The following is a 27,061-nucleotide window of genomic DNA, read 5'->3' as shown; positions in this document are numbered from 1 at the left end:
TGTGGCCCTCACACCCCGGTACAGCTATAGATGCAGCCCCACACAAAATTGTTGGCTTACATAAAGAATTGTGAAACTGTTGTGCGTTTCCCCTGTAACTTAATTGTGCCATTCTTGAGCATGACGTTTGCAGGTGAAGACATCATATTGCAAATGTCAGAGATGTACTCGGCTGTTTATTCTTCTGTCATTACCCCACATAGTCATTTCTTTACAGAATCACATTTAATAAGAAATAAAGGCTTGTTTGGTGATTTTAAAGACTAGGGCATGCAAGCCACTGTAAGCCCTAGAGTGGGGGCAGAGTGCCTGACAGTGTGACCTGAGACACAACCTAAAGAGACGAGTGGTTCATTCTGATTTGTGGTTTCAGGAAGTTCAGCCTGTCGTGGGCAGCTGCTTGAGTAGTGAGCATCATAGTGGTGGGGACATGTGGCAGAATCTACTGGCCTCAGGGTGGACAGGAAGCAGAGAGAGGGACAGGAAAAGACTGGAAATAAAAGACCCCTATGATTCCAGCCCCAGTAGACTGCTGCCTCCAGTATACCTCCTGAAGTTTCTAGTATTTTCTAAAATATCACCATAAGCTGAGGGGTTATGAAGGGAATATTTCATGTTTAAATCATCATGCCACCATCATGGTACATCATGTGTCTGAGCATATAATGCAATAATGCTTATAAAGCAGTTTGTAAGAGTATATAGACAGCTTTCGAGAACTATTAGTCATATAGAATAACTTAAAGCAATGCAGGTATCAAATGATTTATCTTCATTCTAGTATCAATGAAAAAAATATACATGTAGAACATGAAGAACCTCAAAACTATAGTAAAGTAAAAAGAAAAAGGTGAAGTCGCACATGCATATCTTTTTCAGATAAAGAAGTTTATGAACAGTTTTGTATGAGGAAAACAACAAATGCTAGAGCTCATAGATTGTTTCTATTTTAAAAATTAAATGATGAAAAGAAGCCCAATTATTTTAGGAGAACAAATCCATTCTTTCAGGATAATGTGGTTATTAATATCACCTGACATTTTCACTGTCCTTTGCTGGAAGTACAAGCTCACATGCTAAGCGATATGAGCTTTCAAATGTTATGAAGATGTTCTTAGGTTCCTATCCTGCACATGTGGATTTCCAGTGTTAGTTTCTCTCCTCCTCTTCCTGCTCTTCATCTAACCTTTCAAAAGTTTACATGTCTATCAAAGGTCACTTAATGTCATGAGGATTCATGCAAATTGAAGTTCTTACCTCTGGTATAAAAATAAAGGTTATCACCTACGCGAACAAACGAGGTTCACCTCTCCAAAGGTTGCCTCACATCCTTCATCATCACAGTGTTGTAAATAATTGCTTTTTAAATGGACAGATTCAAACTTCTTTCAGGGACAGAAATTTTATGGCAAGGGATTCTTGAGATGCAGATTTACAGGAGTGAGAGCTCTAAGCTAACCAGCAACATCAGCATCCATGGATGCTCCAGTCTCCATGAAAGGCCAGGTGAGTTTGAACCAGCATTCTAACAGATCTTGTAATCCAAGCACATTGAAGTTTGAGTTTAATTACGCTTAAATCTGTGGCATATGCCTATAAGCTTTTATTTATTACTTCCATCACTATTATGTGGTCATTAACTTAGCAATTTGGATGTATATACTTATTTTTTTCTCTTTATCATAGAGTCTCACATAGTCAAGGCTGGTCTTGAACTCAATAAATAGCCAGAGATGATCTTTAATTTCTGATTTCCTGCCTCCAACTGTTAAGATTACAGATAATGTCCCACCACGGCTAGTTTTATGGAATGCTTAAGCACATGGCTTTTCATATACTAGACAAGCACTCTATCACATGAATTATATTCCAAGCTATTTGAGTATGTATTTCTAACACTGTTATTTTTCTTAAAGAAAATTCATTTGTTTGCATACTTATTTGTTTGCATATATTTTTAACAACTGGGTGGTACTAGCTGCTGTGTTTTAATTATGAAATGCTCCCCTTAGGCTCACCTGTCTGAATACTTAACCCCCATAGTGTTGTTGTTAGGGAAAGATATGGAATCTGTAGGAGGTTGAACCTTGTTGGAGGAAGCACATTACTGGGGGTGGCCTTTGAGGTTTTATAGTGGGGCTCCACTTCCTGTTTGCTTTCTGTTTCCTGGGTACAGATGAGATGTGATCAACTAGCTTCCTGGCACCATGCCTTCCCTACCATGTTATACTCCATCATTCTAGGACTATAAGCCAAAATAAACACTTTCTTTTTTAATTTGCTGTTTTTATGATATTTTATCACAGTAACAGTAAGGAAACTAGTACACTGACCATTGCTTGGATTGAGAGAGGAGAATACTGAGAAAGGTAGATGGCCTTTCCAAGTGGTGCAGGAATAGTAGTAACCACAAGGACAAAGATGTGCTGACAGGCACGGTTCTCACGGTCCAACATAAAGGCAAGTGCAACAGGAACTGCTACAAGTAACTCCATTTCTGGCTGAGGCAGGAGCACTTCCTGGAGTCCATGGATGAAGGGAAGATAAACAGTTTGGGAAGAAAAAGCCATGGGTTTCATAGCTAGAGATGCTGATCCCCATGTAGTTTCCAGGTTACAGGTCTGAAAGATGGCTGAATGCAAGGATTGAGCTAAGGAGGAAAGTTTGAACTGAGAAGATGATGAAATGGATAATGAATGAATGCTTATGCATGCCCCAAAGCAGCCTCCTCCAGTATCTGTAGTAAAGCTGCTTTATCATGCCATCTCTACCCAACCCTTGCCACAAGGGATGTGTGTCCAGATGCTTAATGTCCACGCAACAGACAGATTGGCATGTCTCAGTGAGAATTGATGTGCCCACCATGACTTCACAGAAGGAATAAAAGAGGATTTTGTCTCATTAAGCCCAATGTGGGCAATTTCTTTAAGTCAGTAGCAGAGTTAATGGGATCCAGGAAGAATGAATACAGATCCTTGATGCTATGCTAAGTGAGGCTGAAGACTAGAATTCCCCACCACAAGTTTTCAAACTTAGTAGTTCAGGTTCTCAGTCAGCTCTCCAAGATCCAAGAACATGCCTTTCTTCTCATAACATCCAAAGCAGGGGTTTCTGTGAGACGCTGTCCGTCAACAGTACCAGTGTGCGTACAAGCAAATCTGACCTGAGACTAAAGCAAAGGTTAACCTCAAAGGGTCAAGGGTGAAAAGCTTCAAGAGAGAAATGATAGGCACATGTTAGGTGATGTCACCTACCTGTGTGAAATCAATTAAAAAAAAAAATCTTTCAGAGGAAAGTTCACTTTTTGCCTTTATAATTATTGGTTTTAAAAATTTCCTAGCAAGTGGACAAATGTTAAAAGCTTGATATATTAAGAAATGAAACACAAAAAGAAAAACTATATGGCATTTTTTTTTAAAACTTTGAAGTCACCTGGTATTTAATAACAACTTTAGAACTGAGGCTTATTGGGATAATTCTTTCTTCTGCAGAAATTATCACCTCTAGATAGGTATTGCAACTGTTACCGCATAAAACCAAAGCTGTCTTCATGCCCACTTCATCTCGTTCTTCTAAATTAAAATATTTGAATTCCAAATATAGCCCAATTTAAGCAGGCAGAAAATACCACTTCTTTGGTAGTGCCCCCTTCTCTCTGCTTGTCTGGCACTTTTTCCTGGGCAGGCAAGAGGTGCTAAGAGTAAATTTGACTTTATCACTAAAACATGCATCTTCCATTCATACTATCTAGCTCTGGATAACAATGATCTCAACAAAATCAATGAAAAGAGAGAAACATTTTTAGTCTAAGAAATTGGTCAGTAACCATGCATCTTTTACATAAACTCGTGGAAATGACTCAAATAATTTGTGCAGTTGTTGTGCTAGGTAGCTTTTCAAATTACCATCGGATTATTTACCCATAGTCAGTAAGGGTGTGTGGTAAGCACCAATGAGATCAAGAGACCAGAATCCTGCCAGAAAGAATGGGGTCACAGAAATACCAACTGCGGAACACCTTCACCTTGTGGTCATTTTGGTCTGGAAGGAGATTTTTCGTAAGTATCACATGATTGCTAGTTCTGTGACTGTCCTTCTCTGACAGGTGCAGAAAAATGCTGGCTTCAAAGACGAAGTAGATGAGGACCCATGGCCTTTGCCCCTCAGCTATGTCAGGCCATGGGTTCCAGCTAGAAGCTATACAGACAGTATCTCTGATTCTTTGCATGTACCAGGCAGGTGTTATCCATGATATTTTCTATACAGCACCTCACTGACCTTCAGTTGTCAGTTCAGTTATAGGGACTCCTATCACCTTTACTTTATTCTATTTGCATCTTTACCAGTACCTCAGCAAAGAGTAGAGTATCACATGATCAAAGCCTGACCCATCAAATCATAGCTAAGTAGACCAGAGATGGACAGCTGAGGTCAGGTAAGCTAAGACAATACCACTTAAATTTGTAGGGATTTACACTTAGTCATAGATAAAATATTAGAACTATCAAATACCCTAAGGGAGAAACCATGTGGGATCCATTTGCAAGCTTCTGCAGAGAATGAAGTTATTTGAAGTCCAAAGCTAACTTGGCTATGGTGCAGGCTGACTCAGAATTGCCATTCTTTCCAGTTCCCACACTCACTTGCTTCTGAGGCCACCACGCTTTCTTTCTGTGTGGATTTCTAAGGCATTCTGTGTCCTTACAGTGAGCTTTCCTTTCTTCCCTAAATTACCTGGAACAGCCTAAAGGAAACTACTTAATATAGTCAGTACAACACTATGGTCTCCAAGAAAATGTCCTTATCCTCATTTTCTGGACAAGGAAATAGAGAATCTATACAAGCAGTGTAAGGTGAAGTAAATTCATGTCTCTATGACCGATAGTTTGTGGTTTTCAACCACCAGAATGGCTTAGATCCAAACTTTTCAACACCTGTTGTCTGCTCAAGCCATCTCAGTACAGCATGCACAAAACTGTGATTTTCAGAAGTTATTACTATCTTACTAGTTAGAATTAAGATCCCAAACAATTGCTCACTGGCAACAGGCATCAAGCATCTGTACTTTCAGTCTGAGATGGGAAGCTTCCTGCTCCCTGGCCGAGTTGGCCTTCTTTCAAAAACTCCGACTCTAATGGTTTCTGCAAAAGTTCTTCATTTCTAACTAGCTGGACTCATCTCTTCCCAAAGACAAATTTTGAGTTTTCTGGTCAATTTTGTTTGCATAATTGATCATCACCAGACCATCCCTGTTGTTTATCTTCATGAACTTCTTCCCAGAAAAAAACTGACCTGTCCTTTTTTCTTCCTAACTAGGCGCAAGCCCAGAGTAACTCATGGAGCCCCCCAATTGCTCAGCTTGAATGTTCAGCTTTTAACCTTCCTTTATGGAGGAAGCAAGCTCACTGAAGTGATCCAGTTATCATGTGTAAGCTCCCCTGGCTTTTGTCTTGGAATGTGAGACTTCACCACTGTATCCCACTATATATAACTACTTGAGTCACATGAATCTCCGACTCAATGATTACGTGTGAAGCTTAGTTAAGATGCTTTCACTGTAATACAAGCAGAAAGCTACCACTCTACATAAACACATCAATTTCAGTAAATTGGTTATATATTCATAACAATATGTTATTAGCAGTAATTTGTAAAACAACAGCAACAAGAACAAGCAAGGTCCTAAAACATAACCAGCTAGATATTCTTTTGCCTGACAGTGATTCCACATGTATCCATCTTTCTGGGCAAAAAAATCAGACAGAAGATGAGGGGAGCTTTCTTCATGAATAGCATCCAAAAGCAACAGAAAACTCAGCTGGGAATCACTGATGTGACTTTTCATACTGTGAACAATGCAGGCCATAAAGGGACATGCAGCACAAGTTGAAGCTAATGTTGTCTCTGGGTACTCAAAGTTGTATGTCTCCATGTTTTCACCAAAAAGGTCCCAATGTCTTCCAGAAGAATCTACTAAGTACTGTTTTCTCTTATCCGACATCAGCCAAGACTTGAGAGTACTTCAGGTCCTTCTGGCCCTGGACATCTTGTAGTGCTCTCAGATAGGCATCTCTTGATAGCAATTTAAGCCCAGAGAAACATAAATCCAGGCAACCAAAACCTATTGCTTATTCTTAGAACACACTTACACACACTTTTTGACACAAATGTTTGTTTCCTTATAAAATGCAAATGCATTTTATTATAAAAATACAAACACATGGACCCTCAGAACAACAAGATGAGCAGAAGGTGTTGGGTGGGGTGGATGAGAGTATACCTAGAGTTGCTTTTGGTTTTTTTTTTTTTAGATTTATTACATAGTGTTCTGTCTGCATGTATCCCTGCCCACCAGAAGAGGGCGCCAGATCTCACTACAGATAGTGAGCCACCATGTGGTTCCTGGGAATTGAACTCAGAACCTCTGGAAGAGCAGCCAGTGCTCTTACCTCTGAGCCATCTCTCCAGTCTCGAGTTTCTTATTGTGCTCCTCATCCTTCAGCTTCATCTTTTTCTAAATCAAGTTCTAGTTCAAAAAAGCCTTGTAATCCCATACATTATTACTGATTTTTCGAACGCCACAGCACACCCCGTCGACATGTTTAGAATATTTGACTCTCAAAAAAGCCTGCTTCTGTTGGAGTGTCCTCCTGGGGCTTACTTCATTCCGAGCTGGGCCCTCTCCCTGTGGAAAGTCCTTCCTGTAGCATCACAAGGACCTTCTTGCTTTTTATCACGACCATAATGAATTGTTGCTCAGGCGTTTGGTGATTAACAGACACAATGATGTTACACTTAACTGTTTCCGGGCCATTTCCTATGCTCAAGACGAAGTGAATGAGTCAGTTGGTCACCTTGCAACCAAGATAGTAGACTATTTTGAACCATAGCTGCCATAGATTTAATGAAGTCAACACCTTTACCCAGCAGGTACAAACTGAGTATGGGTACAGGCAACACATGTGCCAGCAAACATTTACTAGGAAGGGGACCCTGTGCCACGCTTCAGTGAAGTGTTACAGATTGTAGTATAATTAGTCTATTGAGAATGGAATACATCTGTAAAGTCACTCTCCCAATAGCCAAAGTCACCTGTTCTCAGTCTCCTTCACCACTCTAGGCAGCTCTCTCTTTGCCCCTCCCCCACTTCTGCCATAGATTCACTGACACCCATAATTCTCATTCTCCTCACAGGGCCGGCCTGTTCTCTTCACAGCTGCCACTGCCTCCTGCTTCCACAGGGCAGTCACAGAAGCCAGGTGCAAGTGTTGCAGCTCTGAGGGGAAAGGTATTCTGGCAGGTGGGAGCCAAGGGATACTGCAAAGTCATACCTCATAACAAACCTCACACAGAGATTTACTGGAAAAGACACAAGAGGGTGGCTGTGGCTGCCTCTGCCCAGGCAAGCAGCAAGGAACTGAGCAGGAGACAGGCTTATATAGGGTCTCTTGGGGGAGGAGTTTTCTTGTGGTGGAGATTTCCATGGTAGGGATTGGTGGGATTTCAAGCAAGCCCAGGGACTGGTGGAATTTCTAGCTCCAGGATTGCGGAGCTGAGGACCGAACCCAGGGCCTTGCGCTTGCTAGGCAAGCACTCTACCATTGAGCTAAATCCCCAGCCCCCAGGATTAGTAGGTTTTGATAAGGTTTCAAATCTGGATGTGGGCTCAGACCTTTTGCCCTACACCAAGCACCCACAGACCTCTATATGTGGCTTCTTGGTATTTCCTGGGACATGTAAGTAAAGGAAAATTAAGCTGAAGTAGACTGACTTCTCAAAGGACATTTAAAGGCAAGGATGAACCTGAGCTTCAGATACACCCAGGACAGCACTCAAAACATTAGATTTTTGCAACGTTTTTCTGTAAATTTAATTTTTTTCTGCACATTTCATTTTCCTTTGAATTAGTCTTGTTGAGTTTTTGTTTTCTTGGTACTCTGAGGGGTCAAACACTGGGTTTGGTGCAAGGCAAGCGCTTTACCATTGAGTCACATCCTGAGCCCTCAACTCCAGGTTATTAACTTAAGTCAGTGACTGGCTCAGCTAACACTCAGGTCTTGAATCCATTAATTCTTTAGAGTGCTAGAATTACAGACATTTGCCATCACATTCTACTGTGTTCAGACTTTCTCCTAAAAATGCAGGTAAATGTATTTACTTGTGCCGTTCTAAATCACTCATTCCTCTATTTCTTAGATATAATCCACAACTCAAAATTTTGGAGACATATAAAAATTAATGCTTTAGATGACATAACCTCTTACCAAGTGGCTTAACTACTCATAATTGCCCTGTGTTTTGGATGTAGCATATTTTCCCTTGTCTAGACTGTCTTTACCTTACGAATATTCAGAGAAAAGCATTCCCTATAATGTATCTCAGTTTTGACTGGCGAAGTCCATGAAATTTTCTCAAAGCATGGTAACTGATCTCCCTCCAAACACACTCTTCTGCAGACCCATATGAATTCCCATTGTAACAGGAACCTTACAATGGTGCGCAGTCCCTTACCTCCTAGTTTTCACCCTTGTATAATCTCTTCTCTAGACTGTAGGCTGAACCTAGTGTCTTGTTTTTAAGTAACAGAATTCAGCAAATCTGATATGAAATCACGTTCACAATTAGGATCCAAGGGTCGCAGATGCTGTCTTGCTGGAAGACTCTTTAACTTTCTTGGTTTCTACACTTTGGTAAGGCAAGCTAGTCCACAGTGGAGAGCACAGCGTGATTAAGAAAACAAGCAACAAACAGAAATTCTCTTCATTGCTAGCATTTAAGTCTGGAAGCTAAGGCCTTCTCCAGCCAAGCCTTGGCATAACCTAAAATATGGGACTCAATTAAGTTCAGCCTAGATCTGAGAGAGGTGTTGTTTTGAGTGGTCACATTTTGTTTTAATTTGTTACTCATCAATAAATGATGAAGTGACACAATTTCAAAGGTAAAGCTAGTATAATTTTACCTTTTTAAATGGTTCATGTGGTGATAATTTATTTATGCTGAAATGTGCCTCGGCCTTCCGAACACTTTCTGGATAGGAACTATAGGTACATAATATTGCATCTGGCCACCACACAATGCTGTTTGCACACACAGCACAGAGGAAGCAACGCACAGAGGGAAGAACAATCAGACAAGAAAAAGCCATGACCGGGTTCAGAACACCACGCTTCAAGCCTGCTCTGTCCCTGGCTGTGTGGCTTTAAGCAACCAACATTTGTGCATTCTCTTTTCCTCTGCATATAAGCAAAATTCCTAACTGTTTAAATAGTTCCACATCCTAAATCCTCTTTCAGATTTAGAAAAGCAACTGCAGGAGGTGGGCCTATAATAGCAGCACGTAAGTAGAGGCAGGAGGATCAAAAGTTTAAGGTCATACTCAGCCACTTAGTGAATTCAAAGCCAGCCTGGGCTACATGATCCCCTGTCTTCAAACACCAAACAGAAAAGGCAACTTGCAGTCCACAGCTCTTGGACCTTTGCATGTATGTGTATGAGCACCCGTTGTGTGTGTGTGTGTGTGTGCGCGCGCGCGCGCTTCTGGAAGCACTAGGGAGGATTTCTAATATCATAAACTTCAATGTTTGAACACATTCTAGAGACAACATCGATATTATAACATTCATGGACAGGACAGTGTTTTGAAAGGTGGAGGGTGTCAGGATTGAGAAATGAAACTGTGCTTTCAGAGCCGCAAGCTCTGCAAGATTCCTGAGTAGGATTTTTAAGTATTTCTGTAAACGGAACAAAGATATCAGAAGAACGACATCTGATATTGCGGGAAAGGAAGGAGAAAAAGTGGCTTTTCCATGAGAAAAACATTTATGAAATAGAGTAGTTTGGGATAAGTAGCTCTAAGTGGGACAGATGCCCTTTAATACCATTTTTATGAGACTATCAATTGAGCTGTTTCTATCAGATCCACATGGTTCATGTGCCTCGCCTTTTTCGCTATGTGCCAGTCACTCTCCTTAGGTTACTCGTGGTCTCCCATTAGTGTGCTGCTCACGTCGTTTCTGATCTGAAACTCTCCTTCGAGGTCAGGAGGTCACATTTGAAACATGGAAGTTATTATCGGTAATTATACCCAAACTCTGAAGAAAGCCGTTCTGGAAAAAGAATGTTGGCCTTTGAGCCCAAGTCTATTTTTATTATCAAGTATTGTGTGTTTATTTTTGTCTCATATTGTATAAAAGGCAGCAGTAAACATGTGATGTTCAGGCTTGAATGCTAGCCTTGTTCCCAGGGGCATCCCAGAAATCTTGTGTGAGAACTCCCAAAATGTCTTGACTATGACTGCTAGATAAATTCCTCCAGAGAAAAACCCCAATGAGTAGCATTAATTAACCACCGTGTGGGCAGCAAAATGTTTTAGGTAGCATTAAGAAGGTCCAAGAGATATGTAAAGAACGGGAGAGGGGATGCTGCTGTGTCTGTCTTGACCTAGGCAGGTGTTTATCACATTCATTTAGACTCCACAGCAAAGCAGGTCATTTAGAAAGGGTTTTAAACCAGCTTGAAATGGTGAGTAGGATTTTAAGTGAGAATAAGGCAAATTGGGGGAAAAAAGAAATGTAATATTTAACATTGTATCTTGGGCTGGAGAGATGCCTCAGTATAATGATATTTTATTTGTATTGAAATATGATTTTATTTGTATGTCAATAAAATTGCCTTGAGGTCAGAGCAAGCCAGAACAGAAGCCGAGCAATAGTGGGGCACGCCCTTAATCCCAGCCTTGGGAGGCAGAGCTAGGCGGATCTCTGTGTGTTCAAGGACACAGCCAGCATAGCAGACACACGCCTTTAATTTCAATACCAACCATAGAAGACCTGGAGGTCTGTACAAACAGGCAGTGACGAGGAGGTCATGTGGCTGGGTTACAACCAATGAGGGAGGAGAACAGAAAGTCTTTAAATAGGACGCACAGAAGTAGGTCTCTTGCGGAGAGGAGGAACCGCAGAAGCAGTGAAGGGTAAGGTTTTCTGCTTTGGCTCTGACCTCATGGTTTTTAACTCTGCAACTGGCTCTGTGTTTCTTATTTAACAAGCAGGATACATCTACACCTCAGAGGTTAAGAGCACTGACTGCTCTTCCAGAGGTCTTGAGTTCAATTCCCAACAACCTCATGGTGGTTCACAACCATCTGTAATGAGATCTGGCGCCCTCTTCTGTATACATAATAAATATCTTTTTAAAAAGATAAAAGGAAAAAAAACATTGTATCTTAAGATTAATGAATTTCCTAACTCTAGGGATGGAATCCATACACATTAAAATAAAATAAACTAACTTAAAACAATTGGTACAGGGCTGGCAAGATGGCTGAGTGTGTAAAGATGCTTGCCACCGAGCCTGACAACCAGCATTCGATCACTCATCACACACACACACACACACACACACACACACACACACACACACACATGTAATTTAAAACCCTGATACTTGAGAGTTAAGCTTCCATTTTGGGGGAGGGTGCCCTTAACATGAATGGATTCTTCTGTTTCAAAGCTCTCACTTGGGCTTTTGGAATGAAAGAGAGAAACTCCTCTCAATGCTTTGAACAGCAGCATCAGAAGACACACCAGGTGCCAAAGGCCTGTGATTTCCAGCACTCCACTCACCCTTTATAAACCTAATATGATTAGTCAAACAGAAAAAGTATCCATCTTTCTCACAGGGCACCGTATCAATGTAATTCAACAAATAAGAATTGCTAATGTATAAAACAAATGCTTTAAAAACTGTCATAATCATAATCAGTCTCAGTGATTCTATAATTCTATAATTCAGTAGGAGAGATGATAGGAACAGTTCTCAAACAAGCCAGAAGGATCTAAATACTATCCATCAATTACAGTGCAGAAAAAAACTGCTTTCCTCTATCGGGGCTGGGGAAAGTCTCAGAAGAGGCCACATTTTCGCTGAGTTTAAGGATCAGAACCAGCTCAAGCAGCAACATGAGGACACCACGAAAGGGCATCAGGTGGTCTCGGTGTCCGCAGCTAGACCTCTGTTCCATGCCATCATTAGGGAACTTCTTACACAGAAGAGGCAGGGAGCAGTTTCTGGGCTGCACAGATCAGTATGGATCTGACCGGGAGGGGCAGGGAGCTCAGTTGACTTGCTGGTTTGGTTGGTTTTGTCCACTTGAGGATGGACAGATGTTGACATATGAGGTTGGGCCCTGACTCCCAGCACCCACACTCTGCTCTTCAGCTGTGAACTCCTGCTACAGGAAGATGATTCCTGACCATCCTCAAGTACAGGGCCACAGCTCACATCTGCCACCCCATGTTTGAGGCTTTAGCCGATTAAGACTATAGCATTCTTCGATGACTTCTTTCAAAACTGTTCCCATCTATTTTATTCACTTTTAATGCAGTGTCTCATTGAAAGCGTTACAACATTATCTGCATTTCAAACTTGAGACAGGTGATGGGAAGGAATAACTTAGTCCTGCAGCAGGCTCTCCCTTGATTGAGGCATCTACAGTGCCTCCACCAGTTAGCTCAGCACACATTTTCAGAGCCCACATACAGATTTTTTGTTTGAAGGTGAGACTTGGGTCTCATATTCAAATCTTAAAACAAATCACAGAAATCAATAACAACATTAGAATCCAATAAAGAAGCAAAGAAAATAATAGGGAACATTTAATCTATTATGAATAGCACTAAGAAAATGGTCATTCTGACAGAGAGCTCCGCAGACCTCACTGGCAATCACCAACACATACCTTGCACAGCACACCGATGGAAGATGGACATGACAGAGGCTAAAAAGAACTTGAAGATTGGAATTGTGTAATAACATGATAATGTAAGGCAAAGGGCGAGACATAAGGCATGCCCTGACCTAGCTCACAGTCACGGACTCCTTTCTCAGAATAATCATCAACACAATTAGTGAGCACACTGACTCCTAACAGCGCGTGTTCACGGTAAGGGGTGGACCCCTCCGTAGGACAGCAGTGCTAATGGCAGCAGGTATGGGATATCCATGAGCACGAGACCACGAAACAAACACTGTTAAAACCCTGACATTTTCAGTTTGGGGAAAATGAATCTTGGATAGTGACCTTCTGAGTCATCCACCCATGGGAACTGACTTCGGGTACAACCTAACGGCCCACCCGGTGGTCACTTTGGGCTTTCTCATCTGTTTAGACAGTTTTAATAATAATACACTGTACTATTTTCCAGTGGTTTTCCTTTCTAAGTACTTAGTATTAAATTTATTCAATTTAATTGCCACACAGGACTGGGCTGGGGAAGATTAAATTAGATAATCTGGAAGGCATTTCTAAAATAATTACAAGAGACCAACTCAACAAAATGTGATTGTCACCATAACAATGGTGACAACTAGGGTTGGTGTGGCCATCCTTTGCAGAGCAGAAGTGATGCTCTAGGTTTGATCCCCAGTTCCACAATAGTAACACATTTTTTTTTTTCCAAGACAGGGTCCCTCTGTGTAGCCCTGGCTGTCCTGGAGCTCATTCTGTAGACCAGGCTAGCCTCAAACACAGAGATCCACCGACTCTGCCTCCTAAATGCTGGGATTAAAGGTGTGCATCACCACTGCTGAGCATAACAATGATTTAATTAACTTTATGTATTATTTATGAAAAATCGAAGCAAACTTTGACCAGTGATGTGTTACCTCTTGAAAAGTTTTGATAAATAGGTAGCCCCTGGGTACTGCTGCCAGGGAAGGGGAAGCAGGCTCACCTAGATATGTTCCTTTCAATACACTGAAGATATTCTGTTCGCACAGGTAGACTAATCTAGCCCCTCCCTGAAAAAATCAGCTTCCTTTTTTTAAATTGCAAGGTTAAGTGTTCTTTATTCTCATTTTATGTTTTATTTTCACAATTTAAGTCAGGGCCTTGTTAGGGTTTCTATCACTGTACTCAAACACCATGACCAAAAGCAACTTGCAGAGAGGGTGCATATTAGCTTACAAACATTCAGGTCACGCACGCTCTATCAGTAAGGGAAGTCAGGGCAGGAACTCAAGGCAAGGAGCTGAAGCAGAGGCCATGGAGGAACACTGCTTACTGGCTCGCTCTCAGGGCCTGTTCAGTCTGCTTTCTTTTACTACCCAGGATCATCTTCCAGGGGTAGCATGGCCCCAATGGGCTGTCACTCCCTGCCTCACCCCCATCCACTAGCAAATTAAGAAAATGTACCACAGTTGCCTGCAGATAATCTGATGGAGGCATTTTCTGAATTACGGTTCTTTTCCCCACACAATTCTAGCTTATATCAAGCTGACAAAAAAACCAAAACAACACCACCATCCCCAAAACCCACCAAGCAGGACAGTCAGCATAATATTAAAAATATATTCCTCCTTGGTGCTTTTTGTCCCTCAACAGAGTTCACATATTCCCAAAGACTTCAAGAAAACATTGCTGGGGCTGGGGAGACAATTATGTCAACACGAAGACCCAAGTACCATCCATCCCCTGTAAAAAACCTAGCATGGTGGCATGTGATTATAATTCCAGAGCTGGGGAGGCAGAGACAGGAAGCTCCCCGAGGCTCTTTGGCTCACCAAGTCCTGGGTCCCAGTAACAGATCCTGTCTCCAAGAAAATGGTGAGTGATGCCTGTGGAGTAATGATACCAGAGGTTGTCATCTGACCTCCACATGTACTCCACATACTTATGTATACTAAATATTTGCTCGTGGTTTAACCATTATAATCTGTCTTTATCTTCATCTGTAAGAGAAGGATGCTATTTTGCCTTCATTATAAGCAAGATACATCATGCATAACAGGCTGAAAAATCCATGGAATGTACACCTTAAGAGTCAATAGTTCAAATCCAGTCTCTGAAATTTAAACTTTGTTGTTGTTGTTTTTGTTGTTGTTGTTTTTCGAGACAGGGTTTCTTTGTGCAGTTTTGCGCCTTTCCTGGAACTCACTTTGTAGACCAGGCTGGCCTCGAACTCACAGAGATCTTCCTGCCTCTGCTTCCTGAGTGCTGAGATTAAAGGCATGCGCCACCACCACCCGGCAGTCTCTGAAATTTATTAGCTATGTGATGTTGGGCAAGTTATAGAATAATTCAGAACTCCAAATACAAAGTGAGCAACACCAGTTTATAGGGTGTATGCAGCATGCTGCTTTCTAAAACACACCCTGATACACCAAAGGTGCACAGTAAATGGAAAACAGTATTGTAATGCCAAACAGTGTTTTGCCAACCCCAAAACATATTAGTGAATTCAATGATCATGAAACCAATAGAAAGGGAAAGGAAAAAAAGCTATGGTTACCACCAAAAGGGTAACACAGTTGTGGGGGTGTGAAAATACATGTCTACAGAGTGGGTAGCACAGCAGGGCAGAGGATACATTTCTGGAGAAAATGAAAATGCAGTTTTTATTCTCAGGAATAAAAGAGTTATTGAAAGTATTTTCAGAAAACCTAAGAAAATAACTGCTTGGAAATATGGAAGATGAGATTGGAGCAAAGCTAGAGAGGGAACAGTCACTTGGTAAGGAGGCTTGAGCATGAAGCTGAGCTAGAGCCATGGGGACAAGACAGAGGCCCATAGAAGAGACTGGGTGAGGGGGTGGGGGAATGCCTGATGAAGGAGGGCAGTGGATGTGTGTAAAGGAATACAGAGGACATTCATGAATGAGGTGCGATTCGGTATGATTTCAAGGAGGAATTTAATCCCATAAGTTTGGACAAGAGGAGTAAAGGACCTTTAAAGAGATGTCTAAACAGAGTTCTTCCTCTGGGGATCTGAAAGCTCCATGGAGATGAGAATTAAAATCGAAGGGATGAAAAGAGTGAAAAGCTGGAAGGGGTAAGGGCCTCTGCCACAACAAATCACAGGAAAGAGCTTTAATGCATATAACACATTTATATAACAACGCTAAGAGGACAGCTTGGTTCAAAAAGCCTTTATCAGTGATGGACTTGAAAAGAATCAAGAAGTATGTAAATAATAATAATAGTATTGGTAAAAATTTTATTGTTAAATTTATGATTTTTACATTTAACCAATACAACATTTAGACGTGAAGTCATTAATCAAACAATGCCTTTAGATTTCATTGTGAAATCTTTTTTTCTTTTTCTTGTATCAGTAAATATCTAAAAGACAGAAAAGTTCAAATGTCAGTGTTTATTTACAAGTTTATTTAAAAAGTTTTAGAACAATGATGTTTTGACAGGAAGTCATCAAATGGGCTGGGCATCAGCTTGCTTCTCAAGAGCACTAAGGGAAAAGGAGCCTCAGGAATCCTCAGAGGTTGAAATCTTACTGCAGTACCTCCAGTGTCCCCGTCAGTTGAGGAAGTACCACCTATCTTCTGTTCAAGTGTGGGGAGGGGGAAGAGAAAGGAATGAAGAGGGAAGAAGGAAGAATGAGACAATGTTTAGTTTACATCTGTAGGAACTATTTAGACATTAGTATTAGAATTTTTTCCTTTTTTTTTTTCTTTTCTTTTTTGAGACAGGGTTTCTCTGTGTACCTTTGGCACTTGTCCTGAAACTCACTCTGCAGACCAGGCTCTCCTCAAATCCACAGCCTGCCTCTGCCTCCTGAGTGCTGGGATTAAAGGAATGTGCCACCACCGCTTGGAGTCTATATAATCTTAGCATGTCATCTCTCTACTTAAGATTAGCTACTGCTTCCAGTTCTCCTATTTTCTCAGTTGACTCAAGCCCCATATAAAACTACATTAAAAATTCTAGAGCCTGCTCATGGTATTTTTCTGGCCCCCTTTGGAGGCATTTTAGTCACTAATGAACAATGCAGACGTTAGCCCTTTAGCAACAATAGAAAAACTTCTTTGCTGTAAAATCTGATTGTTCATTAAATACCCAAAAGGAGATATACTGCAAAGAAAGTCTGACTGGCCAGCAGATAAGAATCATACCTGCTTTCCTCTAGAATTGAGTCTAGGGACACCCTCCTTCCTAACCATCTCACAGCTGGATGAAGTAAATTGTTCTCATTTTCCCTCCAAGTTCATTAAATTGAATATCCTAATGTTTTTATATAAAAAGGTCAAAAGCCTTGTCATATTTTGAAAGATACATTGTATGTATATATGCTTACATTCTGAAATTGTTACTGAAGAATACTTCTACTTGTTCCTCAAAGTGGCTTCAAATAATGATAACCAAGGACATGGAACTTAGTTTTAACCCTATGATATATTTTGGTTTTAAGACTTTCAATTAAAATAAATGACTTATAAAATGCCTAGAGATAATAAAAGTATGTCTTTTAGACTCAAGTTTCTGGAGTCATCTGAAGTTTATCAGAACCGGCAGGAATCTCTCATGACTCACACACACACACACACACACACACACACACACACACACACACACACAGAGCTGCAGTATGAGCACCATCACATGTGTAAGCCACACTGCAACACACTATAGTAGCAACGAGAAGGCCTAAGCAAGTCAGATGGAGGGGCTTAATCACCAAGTAATCCAATTATCTAGGCTCAAAATAACAAATGTGCTCCTCATTTCCTGAAGTTGGGCAAATGATACTTTATCAGAGCAATGTAATGACCATCTGAAATCTACTTAATTTACATAACTCAAACTAATTTTATTTATTTATTGGTTTCCATTACTATAAACAGATTTGTACATTTTGCTCTCAATAACTATAACAGGGCCAGTGAGATAGTTCAGGGTGAGGGTACCTGCTGCCAAGCCTGGTGACCAGAGTTCTAACCCTAGAGTCTCTGAAGGAAGGAGAAAGACACCCCAACAGTACACACTCCCATTCTCTCTCTTAAAAATCACAAATAACTTTTAAAAAGAAACATACTGTACCTTCCATATCGCTTATTTTACTCATTGAAGGTGTTGGGATCTAAAAGATAAAACAGTAAAGAATTAATATATTCAATATTTATATATGGAAAGTGAATCCAAAAATATTTTTTCATGAGATTATAGAATAAAACTGTACTCTACCTTCAAAAAAGTAAAAAATCCTTTGCTTTATTGGGCTGTTCACTCTTTCTAATGAACAAGCCTTGGAAGTAGAGTCAAATAAAAGAAAGCATGCTCAGAAAATTTTTCTATCAGCAGCCCAAGTGGCCAGCCCAGCACCCCATAGCTGAGTATGTGAAGACATTTTCCTTCAAGCCACACTTAGACAACAGCCCACAGGAACCACCTTTTTATTTTTATTTTTTGTTTTTCAAGACAGGGTTTCTCTGTGTAGCTTTACGCCTTTTCCTGGAACTTGCTTTTGGAGACCAGGCTGGCCTCAAACTCACAGAGATCTGCCTGCCTCTGCCTCCCGAGTGCTGGGATTAAAGGCGTGTACCACCACCGCCCAGCCCAGGAACCACCTTTAAGCAGTCTGTACTGTTAACCTCATCCACACCCAACTTAACATGGTTGCCATCTCTGCGGTGGCATTACCCAAGCAAAGATCTTGATCGGTCATCGATGGAATCCTTCTAGAATTCCATCAGTGTTTTATGATCTTCAGTTAAAGCAGGGGCAGCAAGCCATAAAAGTAGCTAGAATGCCTTGGTCTGTTGGCTGGTGTCTGGAGGCAAAAACAACACTTTGATGTTGGGATGACTATCACTAATAAATGTATGTGAGAGGATTAACTACAATAAGCACAATCTTGGCCACTGTGCCATGCCCTCAACAGCCCTGCCCCACTTCAGCCCAAAGCTGTGTAGGGGCATCCTGGGGAGGCATGTACCCTCCACCTGGCTCGATCAGGCCTCCTTACTGGGGCTATAATATGATGCAGTATGTGCTTACTCATGTGACGGTGCTCACTCTGCAGCGCACAAAGGTTTCAGCTTGTGGCCGACAACACTATTCAGTTTTGTTGGTAGCAATAAAATACCGAGAATTGGGGAATGACCTAAACTAAATGTGAAGAGAGTTTGGAGTGTGAAGACCATGCAGAGAGGTATCCCCGTATGCACTGTAGCAACCACAGCCAAAGCCAAGTTTGTGATGTTGAGTTGAGAAGGGGCTGGACTTGATGGCAACGTCAATAGTAGTAGGCCCAGTGGGTTAAACAGTTCTAGAATTGTCCTTTACATAAATGTGGAAGTGGTGAGCCTGTGAGTACTGATGTGACGGCAGTTGAGGATTTGTGGAAACAGTAGGTAAGTTAAGGGAGAGGAGAATTAGTTGTCATAGAGAATCTTTACTATGGATAAAATTCCCCATTCTTGAACCGGATGCCTGGGAGGACTGTGATGCACAGGAAGCCAATGCCAGGTCCAGGATGTTTCGGGAATGACAATTAATTGCTGGCTAGGAAAGCAGCTCCAGTCACATTGTCCCTGTCCTTCAAGACTGTAGTTACTGTGGAATGGGACATACCTGACTGGTTAATAACAACTAATTTTCAACCTGATAATCCTTAACCACTTTTTCTTGCACTTCTATGGCAATCATTTGATATGGCTTCTCAGTGGCAACATTAGCAGTAGATTTGATCTCATTAGGGGCCATGATAGAGAGCAGAGCAAGCCCAAGATAAATGATATAAATAAATAAAAGATTAACACTTAGGATGTGTGGGGCTGTTGCCAGTGTAACGCAGTACACTGTTTACTGCAAACTCTTAAAAGGCAAGAGTATATTCTGTAACAATAAAAAGCATCATATATGATGTAGCATTATATGAAGCAGTAATGACATAATTATTTATCATCACTGTCAAGTATGACGTACCGATATAGCTGTATGTGCAATCCTTTTAAATGACTGGTAGAGCAATAGCTTTGGTTAAGCCAACATCACTCAGCATTTTTGAGCTCTAAGATACATATGAAACCACTATCATGTTCACGGTCTGTCATCGACAAATGGTGGCATGAATGTACACATAACCACTGGTTCTATTCCTCTGAAGATCCCTAATAATTTTTTTGTTAATTTTCCTTGAAATATGTGGAGAAGGAAGAGCAGGCAGAGGATTGCTACTATTATTTAATAGTTTCCTCTCTCACACAAAACATGCTCGTGGGCGGTGGATGTAAGAGTAACTGCAACAGGCACCAACCTCCCACTCGGGTGAAGCATTTGAAATCTGATGGCAAAATTCTCCTACACAGATTATAACCTTCTCATTTTTTGACATTGTTGTATCTTTTTAAGTCATACAATACCTTTTATAAAATTCTTTGGAAAATTCACTGGTTAGATTTCCTGTCTAAAATTAACATCTGTTTCTAACTGGCACTGCCAAATGCTTCAGAGAGAGAAAATGAATGGTACACACACACACACACATAATCAAACAATTGAGCAATTTGTTAGCCTAAAAACCACCCCAAAAGTAGCAAACAAGTTCTCTTAAAACATATATCATGACATTACTTGAAAAAATAATCTCAAGAATTATTTTTTCATTGTTAGGACAGATTTCTTGACTGGATGAATATATTCAGAACACATAAACTCTTATTTAAAAGAGAACCACCATTATGGAAAGTCAGATAATGGCGTTCAGAGTTTTGTCATGGACAAGAAACATGTTTTTCACATTAGTGAAGAGAATGATATTTAAATTTGAAAGTAACAACAATGGTCTCATGAAAAGCAGCAGACATTTAACTCTTCATTATTGGTAATGATTTCCTGATATCCTCCTAACCCACCCAACTCCACACCTTTCTGTCCTGATTTATAAACATGACAAGTATAACAGTGCATGGGGACAGTTGATTTCCATAATTTTATCAATGGATACCTAGTTTCAAATTTTCCCTGTCTGGCTTTATAGGTATATGCATTAGTATGTCTATAAGACATATCTAGAAGGCCAACTGCAGAAAGGTCAGCATCTTCAGTCTCCATAGGAACTACTTAGCGTTCTTTGAAGAAATCACAACAATTTATATTGAAAGGTACTCATTGAGTACAGGGCTTGTAAACATCTATTATCATCAGACTTTGTAAACTTTTGGCATCTGATAACTGCAAAACTGCATTGTATCTTGTGATTTATTGGTTTTGTGAGACACAGTTTCACTCCCTAGCCCAGGTTGCCTTGGAACTCAGTATGTAGCTTGAGTTAGTCCCAAATTCCCAGGAATCCTCCGTGTCCCTCGCTAGCAGACAGGCATCCTTCTGCCCTGTGGCCTTGGGCCTGGAAGGCTCTCCCTTGAGCTGCTCAGTGTGCTCTCTCCTTTGCTTTCCACAGGCCTGAGCTCATCTGCATGCTCCTTTCCTGTGAGGCTGTCCCAGACCACTGCTTAATGTCTAGAACTCCCATCCTCTTCCTGCTCATTTTTCAGCATGGTTATTTATTATCTATTGAAAGTCTACTTCATTTCTACATTTATTATTTATCTTCCCAACTAAACTGTAATTCTCAAAAGGACACACATGTTTGCATCTTTTTTCATGTGCACTCTAGCACTCATAAATTATCGCAGAGCAGGTTATAATTGAATAACTGATGAATTAGTGGTGAAAAACCCAACAAATTAAAAGCAGCCATAATTTTAGTTGTTCATAAAGATCTAAATTTTCTAGTTTCTAGGTCATAATTAGTTAAAAGCCCTTAATTTATACAGGGGATTTTAAAGCCCAAGATCTCTGTTAAACACACCTTATATTCCCAATTATCCAAATATTAATTTTCTTATTTAGTGCTCTCTAATTAAGAATTAATACACTGGTAAATACAGTTGCCTCCATGCAGCATTATCACTCAGGCAGGGAGGTCCTCGAAGCAAATCTTGTGAGGTGTGTGAGCTACGTGGAAACGACATGGAGGGGTTTAGGCACTTCCAGCTCTTGAGCCAAAATGCACCTGCCCCATGAAGATAACATGAGGGACCACCTACTGGGACCAGAGTGCACAGAGAACAAATGTCCACAGATGACCGTGGCCTGGGAACAGGAGGACAATTTGAACACCAAATTTAAGAATTGAACTAGGAGATTTAATAGCCTCTGATTTAAATTGCCCAGCTTTTAAAAAAATGCTAACTTCAATAGCATTCTTTCATTTCACACTTCCCAAGGGTCTTGACATGTTTCACTGCTAGACATTTCAGAAGCACTGCTGTGTTCTCATGACGTCTATAAAATAAAGGATACCTTGGACACCGGATCCTTACCGATTCAACTAATGATCTTGCTTCCTCCGGAGTGCAATGGAAAGGGCTATCACAGACGTGCACATTCGTGCTGCAGAAGAAAAGAGAATGTTAGTTCACATGGCCCAAAATGAGCATCACCAAAAGAAAACCAACCACAGACAGTCCACACTGGCTATATGATGACAGCCAAGGAACAGAGAACGGAACAAGTTAAGACCAGAACACCTAAAGCTACTGTACGCACAAATATGGAGTCATACACCACACCGCACTCTCCACAATTAAAATAAGTCAAAATGGTGTAATATCAAAACCATTTCCTGTTGTATATACAAACATCACAACCACACTTAACCTTTATTAAGAGTCAAATCCAACACACAGAATGACACCATGTGGAGACATTTTCCTCTAAGGAATAGGCACTGGAATTGGAGAGGTAGAGATTCTCTTTCTCAGAGAGATACAGAAGATTAAGGATAAGAAGAAATGATAACACATGACTTATAAGTTGGACAGTCCAGAAAGGCAGAGACCAGCCTTAGCTTGTTCTTCAATCAGCCAGGGCTTGGAAACTCATGCCCTTCTTTGTTTGATAGACCCCAAAGCATGCCACCACTGCACAAGGCCCGCCCCCCAGATGACAGCAGAGGCTACCATCCCTCTTACATAGAATAAGGCCAATCTCTAAAAATTTCACAGAAAAGCTGGCAGGTTGAAATGGATGTATAAAGCATTAGTAAAGAAAGGGGCTAAAACCAAATTACTTTTTCAGTCCCCAAGAGGTGAATGGAGCAAACACAAACACTTATTTTCCCTCAAATGGACCTAACAGATAGACATTAGCAAATTTATCTTACAACTGCTTTGTGAAATATGTTGGGAATTTATCACAAGAAGATCTATTTATTCATTTACTTTTTGCACTCCACCTGGCCATAACTGGCAGCACAGATTGCAGAAGGTTTTCCTTCTGGTTATCATCGTAACTTGGTGTGGGACTTACTTTCTCTTGTGCCATGAACAACATTCCATTTTTAAAATGACTGTAGGTTTTTTAACGGCATTATTGATTTAGGTGTTTGTGTGTGTGTCTGTTTATTCACTTGTGTGTGGTGTGGAATCCCATCTGCTGGGGGAGCAGAGGATGGAAGACAAGCTCCAGGCCTGCCCAGGGCAGGAAAGCCCCAGGACAATATGGACAAGGAGAAGAGAAAGGAAGTCCAGACAGCACTGCTTTGTATCCATCTGCCAGCTCAAACTATTATACCATGTGTCCAAGGCTTTCCTAGAGGCTGGGACTAAAACATGGAGCCAGTGAGTCCTTATGTACCTTGAAATCTCTAAATCTTTTCAGCTCTCAAACTGACAGTGGCCTGTAGAGAAGCTGATAATGTGGAGGAAGCTGATCAACAGCTGACTGGGATGCTGGCACCTACTGCTAAAACATGCTTTCCTTCTTTTTTGGAATTTTGAAGTACTAAATATTTTGTTCTAAATTTATAAATGTCCTAGCACTACAAAACTAAATAGACAATTTTTAAATGTTATATGGTACACGAACAATCTCAGTGACTAAGCCAGGAAGATGTTGCATTGGAGTTAAAAATCACCAGTGTCAAAAATGCTGGACACAACAAACAAAAATTATATTTAGAAATTAAAAAGACATAATAAAAATAGATTAACAGTACAAAACAACTGATTAAATAAAAGAAATGATTATCAGAAAATCACAGATACAAAAGAAAACTTATGAAGTTCAGAGTATGGAAATGTAATCCACGGAAAATCCTTTTCTTCAAGTCAGTCTAAGTCTGATGAAGGCTCACGGTCATGGTCAAAGTCGGTATCCAGGGTTCACACTGTCAAGGCTTTTCACTTTAAAGCACCAAGAAAAAATGGGGCGGGGGGATAATACAAAACCGTGATTCAGATCATGACCTCTCGAGTTTGCAGAAGGAAATGGCACTGGGGCAAAAGTACGCAGAACTAAATGAACTGGTACAGATTGGCACAGAAAACAAACAAAAAAAAAAAACCACATCATTTACAAAAACATTGTGTGTGTGTGTGTGTGTGTGTGTGTGTGTGTGTGTGTGTGTGTGTCTGTCGTGCGTGCCGCATGTGCCCTTATTCCTGTGCATGGATGTCAGGTGGAGAGGTGCATGCATACCACAGTCCATGTATGGAGGCAACTCTGTGCAGTTGGTTTCTCCCACTACTTTTACATGGGTCTGGGGGATTGAAATCAGGTCACCTGGCTTCCAAAGGAAGCGCTGTTGTTTGCCAAGACATCTCACTGGTGCTACGAAAGTACTGTCAATGAATTAAATGTTCCTTCCTTCAGGGAGGTGAAAAACTAAACAGACAACTTCAAGACATAATTAATTTGGGATCATTGAAAATATATTTCTTTGGTCAAAACTCCCTTCTGTGCTATGTCCTGCTTATATGCTAAAGCTCAGAGTCAGTACACAGCACAGCAGCTAACGCTCTGGCTGTCCACTAGGGAATGTAGAGCAGTGGGGTGTGGGTCCAGGATGTGAGCAGCAGAAGTGACAGCTAAGATGCTTCTGGAATAGGAGACATTTATGGTACAAAGACAGCTGGCAGGGAGAGAAGCAGGTCTCAATGGTGCTCAACTGAAGAGCTGGATTAAACCCCACAACTGATTGTGATTCAGACTTCAGGATCTTTATTTTATATTTCACATAATGCTAGTAGATGTAGGAAAAAAATCCACATGGAATCAATGTAGAAAAGGGCTTACCCCTACAGCCACAGTTTGATAAATAAGTATATAGTTAGATGTTTCAAATTAAATGGAATGCATGCATTTTATTACTGTTTGATTCCTCTTAATCTTTTAATGGTCCAGGTTATGTGGGACAAAAGACTACCTGAGTTCATGCCCTGAATCTACAAGGTGGAGAGAGAGAAATGAATCTCGAGAGTTGTTCTCTGACTGCCATATTTGTACCATGTGTGAACACAGACAGATGCACGCAGAAAAATACAGGTTAAAAAAGAAAAACAACAGCTTTTACTGTTTATAAGAAATGATATGGTAGTTTTTATGTAAACAAAGTAACCACATTTTTAAATATTGGAAACTGTTGTTTTTACTGTATCTTTGCACCTAAATAGTAGATTGCCTTAAGTATTTGTTTACTTGTCAGTATATCTTAGTGAAATAAAATCATTTGGAAAAAATGAACCACATTCGATTCCTAGCTGCATAGTGACAGCCAGCACTCAGCAATGACCCTTAAAGACTGGCTCCACAAAGTGGGCAGTGCTGCTACACACCTTTAATCCCAGCACTGGGAAGGCAGAGACAGAGGCAGAGGCAGGTGGATCTCTGTGAGTTCGAGGCCAGTCTGGTCTACAGAGTGAGTTCCAGGACAGCCAGAGCTACAAAGCGAAATGCTGTCTCAAAAAAACAAAACAAAACAAAACAAAACAAAAGACATGCTTTGAAAGTCTGGGATTTGAGCAATGTTATGTGGCTGTGGAGCAGAAGCTGACAATAAATTAACATTATACATTCTTACCAATTGATAGTTCCACGGTCACGTTTCTTCATGAGCATTGCTTTCCAACATTCATGTGCGGAGTTCACAACTTCAAGAGCGAAGGCCTAGCTCCAATAAAAAACAGACATAGTTGCAACCTAGTTCCCACCCAAATCAGTGTTAGATCCACACAGAACTACTAGTAAACTGTTGAGAGAGCTTGAACTTGAGCAGAAAACCTTCCTTAGTCACCAGCTGTGATGCAGGTGCTTAACTTCACCAAGCCTTAACTTCCTGTTCTGAGGAATAGCACAGAATGAGGTGGGGGTCGGGTACAATCGAGACAAGGGGCAGGCAAATGAAAGCCTGTGGGTCACACATATGGGCTGCCATCAGTCTTTGGCCGACAGATGCTCTAATGGAATGGAATGTTGAGAAGAGGTTTGGGAACCACAGGCATCGTTGTAAGGCCTTAAAAATTTACTATCTGACCTGTACAGACACAGTTTGCCCATCTCAGATCTAAACTACAGGGTTAATGAATCAATAAATAAAATGATGCCCAGCAAAGTGCTTAGCCTGGTCCACAACCTGAGAGGAAGCAAGCACATATTTATTCCATCACTGCCAAGAGTGCACAGTCTAACTGTAATTTTAGACAACTCCCTGACTGAAAGCAATACATCTTTTTAGAAGGCCCCAACTTTTTCTTGGTACTAATTCATAAAATACCCCAAACTGTATAATCAGAAATAAACATTTTGCTAGGTACACATCTAGTAACACTACATAACAAAAAATCTTCTTTCATCTTCAAAGGAGAAAATTAGTTTTACTTCTTTTTTCAAAGTTAGTTTATGTGTATTTGTGTGCCTGAGTATACGTATGTGCATGTGTGCAGCAGCCCTGGAGGTCAGAAGAGGGAGTCAGATGCCCCTGAAGTGGCGTTTCAGGCCCTCTGCAAAAGCAGTAAGTAAGGTTTGTTTTTTTTTTTTTCTTTTTCTTTAAGGTGGATCCTTGTTTATTAGCTAATTCATACTACTTTATTCTCCTTAATCACAACTAATTATTATCATACCAAAGTATCTCCTGGGCTCTGCGATGGGATTGTAATGGGAAATTTAACCTGTGAAATAAAAGTCCTCTCAAGACTGCAGAGTGCTGAGAAAAAAGGAGAATGGCTTCACTCTCAACAAGGTGGCATTGGGGTACTGTTTTAGACAGGGGATAAGAAACAGAAATTACTCTGTGAATAATACAGGGAAAGATTTTTTTAGATAAAATCATTTAGATAATTCTGCCTGTAATAGATTCTAGTGCTTGCTTCATGAAATGGGCAGGGAAACTCTAGAATTCCAAATGATAGCCATCTTTCAACCACAGAAAAGAGGCATAATGAAATGTCCTTGACTTAGGCTCTGTATTTTAATGGCAATGGTAAAA

The 27,061-nt window shown here is 40.7% G+C and overlaps 1 protein-coding gene across 3 annotated transcripts in view; it reads right to left on the bottom strand.

The window, feature by feature from the left end:
* Window positions 1–15,977: 15,977 nt before the first annotated feature.
* Window positions 15,978–27,061, bottom strand: part of Ppa2 (inorganic pyrophosphatase 2) — a 77,726-nt gene continuing 66,642 nt past the window's right edge. For all 3 annotated transcript variants that reach the window (XM_036191309.1, XM_036191312.1, XM_036191310.1), the window contains 4 exons: window positions 25,658–25,743; window positions 22,119–22,188; window positions 17,833–17,872; window positions 15,978–16,337 (listed from right to left, as the gene is read on the bottom strand). In XM_036191309.1, the coding sequence (XP_036047202.1) occupies window positions 16,312–16,337; window positions 17,833–17,872; window positions 22,119–22,188; window positions 25,658–25,743 (222 nt within the window). In that variant the 3' untranslated portion in view covers window positions 15,978–16,311. The remainder of the gene's footprint in view (window positions 16,338–17,832; window positions 17,873–22,118; window positions 22,189–25,657; window positions 25,744–27,061) is intronic.

Source organism: Onychomys torridus, chromosome 6, assembly GCF_903995425.1.
Source record: "Onychomys torridus chromosome 6, mOncTor1.1, whole genome shotgun sequence".
Lineage (NCBI taxonomy): Eukaryota > Metazoa > Chordata > Mammalia > Rodentia > Cricetidae > Onychomys > Onychomys torridus.
Note: the sequence above shows the minus strand (reverse complement) of the source record. Positions and strands in the feature narration are given on the sequence as shown.